The sequence below is a fragment of the Solanum dulcamara genome, chromosome 8 (genome assembly GCF_947179165.1).
Source record: "Solanum dulcamara chromosome 8, daSolDulc1.2, whole genome shotgun sequence".
NCBI classification, from domain to species: domain Eukaryota; kingdom Viridiplantae; phylum Streptophyta; class Magnoliopsida; order Solanales; family Solanaceae; genus Solanum; species Solanum dulcamara.
In genome coordinates, this window is record NC_077244.1 from 4,900,384 (window position 1) to 4,906,567 (window position 6,184).

At 35.4% G+C, this 6,184-nt stretch overlaps 1 protein-coding gene across 1 annotated transcript; it reads left to right on the top strand.

Annotated features, from left to right (window-relative positions):
- The first annotated feature begins 3,285 nt into the window (after positions 1-3,285).
- On the top strand, positions 3,286-5,818 carry LOC129900538 (elongation factor 1-alpha-like). The gene is made up of 3 exons (XM_055975529.1): positions 3,286-3,391; positions 4,080-4,554; positions 4,635-5,818. The coding sequence occupies exons 2-3, from the start codon at positions 4,093-4,095 to the stop codon at positions 5,514-5,516; spliced, it is 1,344 nt and encodes a 447-aa protein (XP_055831504.1). The 5' UTR covers positions 3,286-3,391; positions 4,080-4,092; the 3' UTR covers positions 5,517-5,818.
- The last annotated feature ends 366 nt before the right edge of the window (positions 5,819-6,184 follow it).

Consider the following 6,184-nt stretch of genomic DNA (forward strand, 5'->3'; position numbering starts at 1 on the left):
ATGTCAGATACACTATACTTTTGGAAATTGTACGCTGTATGAGTATCTCATATATTTTGTTAGGATCGAGAACTCGGGTAATGCGGAATTTAATCAAATAATGTTATAATGACAATAGCAAAGACAATAGTAAGTTGGTAATAACGAAAGTAAAAGCAAATAAAGAAGACACAAATTTTACGTGGTTCGATCGGTGTGGCCTAATCCACAGGCGGAGAGGAGGATTTTACTATATCAACAAGTACAAAAGAGAGTACAAAATTAGAGTAAATACTCTAATTAATCTCAAATACCCTAAGAGAATAACCTCACAAGATCACTCCAAAGAAAGAGTTCACACGAGTGTTTCTCAACACTAACTCTCTTACAAAATAACTCTTAATGAAAATACAAAGAAAGAAAGCAATGAAATGTTTTCACATGCTTCAAAGTGTGTTTCAACTAATAGTCAACTTCCCTATTTATAGGGAAAAAATGGGTTGCTTGATGTCATGGATAATATCATTTGAAGATACAAAAATTCAACATCTTAGTGTGAATATATCAAATATTGTGGCTATCAAATCTTTGACATTTATGGTTGCAAAATGTGAACCTTATCAAGTATGCCAAATCTTTGACAAATATGATTGTCAAATGTGAACCTTATCAAGTATACCAAATCTTTGACAAATATGATTGCCAAATTTCAACATTTGTGGCTTCCAAATCTTTGACAAACAAAGGCCACATTACATATTTATCCAAACTCTTTTATGAGTTTTGGTCAGATAAGAAAAGATTTTGGATAAATATATGAGGTACTTATACAACGTACAATTTTCAAAAGTACAATGTATTCTGACATGTTAATAACCTAGCTTAGCAATATTCTTCAACAAAAAATCCTAATTCCTCTATGCACATCTTTAACTTCAACTCCTTAACACAAGGTGATTTTTGTTTTTTGGTTAAATTTTGATATTTTATTGATGAAGTAATGAGTATAAACACCACCTTACACCATTTCGGGCAAAACTCATTCCCTACATGGCCCAATCGATTAGGAAAGAAATAAACAAACAATCAAAAACAAAACACTTAACACTTTGAACCTCCCTGTCCCTCTATCCCTTCGCTGGAGTTACTCTCAAATAGGGACATTTTAGTTAATCACTGTTAATGATCTTTCTTCTTGCTACTTCTAAACTGCTGAAATCTTGCAGTTGCACCCTCCTTTATCAATTGCAATATTTGTCAAGTAGTCTGCTAGTTGATTTCCTTTCTTGAGAATGTGCTGGAATATATGTTGTTTGTCCTGTAAGGCTGTTTTGATTTCTGCCACCATCTCTGTGATTATCCAGTGACATGGCAATTTTCCTTCTAGAATCTTGTACAATAGCATAGAGTCTGTTTGAATGATTATATTATTGTGTTGTTTTTGCCTGCTATGTTTACATATTTCTAGAATCGCCTTCACCTCTGCTACAGTGTTAGTGGTGTTTTCAATAGTAGTTCCCTCTGTATATAGTAAATCTCCTCTTTCATTTCTCAAACAAAAGGCATAGGAGCTTATACCTGGATTTCCCCTCGAAGCCCCATGTGTATTGTATTTTAGCCAGCCTACTGGTGGGAAATCCCACAATACTCTTGTTACCTTCATCTTGGGACTGTAACCTTCCAATTATTTAATCATATCTGGCCAATTGCTAGAACATTTCATATTAGGCTTCCTCATTTGTATCATCATGAAAATGTTCCTTAACACAAGGTGCTTCTATTTCATGAAGCATTATCTTGCATTAATTTGTCATGCTTTGGTTTGATTTCCTATCATGGTAGGAAGAATAGAAAAGAAATCGTTATTAAGAAAATGTAAGGGAGGAGAAATGTTACCATCGGAGTTGAATGCCGAAAAACTGTCAAATAGGGGTGTATCGGTTGGTTCAGTTTATCGGTATAACTTAACGGTTATCGATTTGTAGACATATTAAACTGTTATAGAATTATTAAAATATTGACTTATTGGTAATTGATCGTTATCGGTTTAACCATTAAGATTTGACTCAAAAAACCCCACTAAAAATCACGTAGAGAACAAGGTGACAAACCAAATGAACAATAAACATGAGTTGACAGATTTCATCTAGCTCAAAAGCAAACACCGTCACATGGTAGAATACCGAGAATTTAAGACAACCAAAAATAAAAGTGTGAAACTAAACTCTAAGTCAAAGACTTTACATACCAAATGATATAAATATAATTATTTAATTTACTACCGGATTATCGGTTAACCCTTTATGAAAAAACCTCAAACCGAAAAGAATCGATACCCCGATAATAAAACAAATCAAAACCATTACCAAATTCGTTAAATCAATAATCCGTTATTGATAAATCAATAAAATAAAATCATTTTGAATTATCGATTTTGGTTCGATTTTGAACAACGTTAGTATCTTTTCCAACATGTCCTCATCATTTATAGTTTCCGCACATAATTTCAATTGAGAAGTATTCTAAATACATCAAATTATACTCAATTACGATTTTAAAATCTTGAAACTGTAAATGCATCCACTCATACCGATCCCGTGACAATATTGTTGCCTTAAGGTGATCATACTTCCTTTCAAACCTATCCACAATTCAACTGGATCTTTCACTGTTAAATATTCAACTTTCAGGCTTTCATCCAGATGATCACGAAGAAAAATCATAACCTTCGTTCTATCTTGACTTGATGCTTCATTTCCTTGGCTTATTGTATCACCAAGACTCTTAGCCGCAAGGGTGAATTTCATCATTAAATATCCATGAAAAATAATTTTTTCCAAAAATGTCAAGTGCCACAAATTCAAGTTTTGACAAATTCGACATGATGAAGTTAAACTGAATCGAAAAGAAAATTGATTAACTTTTAAGAAAAAAGATAATTCCAATTTAAGCATATTTCAGTTGGTTAGAAATTTGTGCTGATAATATGTTGTAAAATAATAGAAAAATATAAGAATATTAAACAAGAAATAAAAACAAAATAATATTAAGAGTAGAATGTAGAGAGTCTTATTGAATATACAAACCATCGGTTTCCAAATTTTGACAAATACATTAGTACAATATTTAAGTAATACAATAAATAAATAGATCCAAAATTGAATGGATTTATGACAAAATCTCCATTTTCTAAACTAATTTGGGGATTTACAATTATTGCCCTTGTACAAACCTAAACGTCCTTGTAATTGGAGAAAACACAAGGACATTTAAGTAAATGTATGCAGTGGATGCCGAAAGAGCCCTACTGGAGCATTGCTTCCTGGGCTATAAAGAGTATCACACTCTACATTTCTCAAACCCTACGGCTTCGCTTATTTGTTTTGCGCGGCCAGTTCTTCCTCTTCAAAAGGTTCGATCTATACATTTCTTCTTTGCGTATTTTCGCTGTGATTTTATATCTGAATTATAAGTATTGTTTTTTTTTTTATAAATTAGATTTGAATTGGATGTTGTGTGAATGTAAAATCGATTTAAGCATTTTTCCTTGGTTAATTTGGTTTTCACCAGATCTGTTGATGTTTATTTCCTTGTTATGGATCCTTTTTATATCAGCACTTGGAAATCAATTGAATAATAAATATACTACTATTTGTATGTTTTGAATATTTTTTTTTGGTGAATTTTCTATAGATTTTTGTTGTGATGGAGAAATGTGTCGTGAGTTTGTCAAGAAACTAATTAGTTGTTATAGACTGTCAATAATGTTTTCGTCATGGAAACTACCCAACTGTTGCTCTATATCACTTCTATCAACAATACATGCTCAGAATTTTTCAAAATACTATTTTAAAATGCAAAAATTTGAATGATTTTCTTGTACCCTATCCACATGTACCTTAGTCAATTTCTTGATGGCAAAATTTACATATTACTGGTCTAGTATGTTTTATCTTCTATGTTAGATCTAAGTTTCTCATTACTCAGTATCAAAGAGAACCATTACTGCTTAATATTTGTTACTTTGTAGAAATTATTTTTGGTTTCCATGATTGTCAAAAAAATAATTCTTGGTTTTCTGCTATTTGGATGTTCTTCAGTTTCTAAGGCATCATGGGTAAGGAGAAGATTCACATCAGTATTGTGGTCATTGGCCATGTCGACTCTGGGAAGTCGACTACCACTGGACATTTGATCTATAAGCTTGGTGGTATTGACAAGCGTGTTATCGAGAGGTTCGAGAAGGAAGCTGCTGAGATGAACAAGAGGTCATTCAAATATGCCTGGGTGCTTGACAAGCTTAAGGCCGAGCGTGAGCGTGGTATCACCATTGATATTGCTTTGTGGAAGTTTGAGACCACTAAGTACTACTGCACTGTGATTGATGCCCCTGGACACAGAGATTTCATCAAGAACATGATCACTGGTACATCACAGGCTGACTGTGCTGTCCTGATTATTGACTCCACCACTGGTGGTTTCGAAGCTGGTATCTCTAAAGATGGTCAGACCCGTGAACATGCATTGCTTGCTTTCACCCTTGGTGTCAAGCAAATGATTTGCTGCTGTAACAAGGTTTGCTTTTATTGATAGGCAGAATTAATTGTTGTTTTAAGCAGGATATGTGTCATGGTAATTCTGTTGTCTTTTCACAGATGGATGCTACTACCCCCAAATACTCCAAGGCTAGGTACGATGAAATTGTGAAGGAAGTTTCTTCCTACCTCAAGAAGGTCGGTTACAACCCTGACAAGATCCCTTTTGTCCCCATCTCTGGTTTTGAAGGAGATAACATGATTGAGAGGTCTACCAACCTCGACTGGTACAAGGGACCAACTCTCCTTGACGCTCTTGACCAGATCAATGAGCCCAAGAGGCCATCAGACAAACCCCTCCGTCTTCCACTTCAGGATGTTTACAAGATTGGTGGTATTGGAACAGTTCCTGTTGGTCGTGTAGAGACTGGTGTAATCAAGCCTGGTATGGTTGTGACCTTTGGCCCTACTGGTTTGACAACTGAAGTTAAGTCTGTAGAGATGCACCATGAAGCTCTCCAGGAGGCACTCCCTGGTGACAATGTTGGGTTCAACGTTAAGAATGTTGCTGTTAAGGATCTTAAGCGTGGTTATGTTGCCTCAAACTCCAAGGATGACCCAGCCAAGGGGGCAGCCAGCTTCACCGCCCAGGTCATCATTATGAACCATCCTGGGCAGATTGGAAATGGATATGCACCAGTGCTCGATTGCCACACTTCCCACATTGCTGTCAAGTTTGCTGAGATCTTGACCAAGATTGACAGGCGTTCGGGTAAGGAACTCGAGAAGGAGCCTAAGTTCTTGAAGAATGGTGATGCTGGTATGGTTAAGATGATTCCGACCAAGCCCATGGTTGTTGAGACCTTTGCTGAGTACCCACCATTGGGTCGTTTTGCTGTGAGAGACATGAGGCAAACTGTTGCTGTCGGTGTTGTCAAGAATGTTGACAAGAAGGACCCAACTGGTGCCAAGGTAACCAAGGCTGCCCAGAAGAAGAAGTGAACAGTGCAATGTAATGTTGCTGGTGTTTCCAATGCTATCTATTATCATCGAGTGTGCTATCTAGACTATGTTTTATTTAGTTCTGCTTTAGTTTGGTCTTTGATTTGCTTATTAGGTCCTAGTTCTCTGCCTTGTATGTCAATTAACTATTCTCAGAACTGGGTACTTGACAGACGGTGGCGAGCATGATTTTGAGTCCGTTTTCATTTGCTTTTGTTGAGGTGCCTTGGTTTGTTTTCCACGGTGGCTCAGGATTTTTGCTGTTTATGTTAACCTAAAATTGAGACTTAGTTTTCTACTCATTGCCTTCTTTTGCATTTAAGTTTACATGTTTTATAATAAGCCTCTGCTGAAGGATGGTGAGTTGGTTCTAATAGCTCAGTTCTATAACTGTGGGATTAAATTTTAGCCTTGAGGATTAGTGGTTGTTATTTGTTGTGCAAATTTTCCAATGAGCCATATGCTCTAATGTGAGTGATTTTTTACATGGTAATTCCAAATGGTGAATTGAGGTAGAGTAGACTGAATTTTCACCAATATTAGTAGGTTACTATGATATATATATATATATATATATGATAGTGTTAAAGTTATTTTTACATTCTCAGTTCAAGTTAACCAGCTATTAACAGGTTGTTATTCAGAATACCATATCAAACTTGCTATGA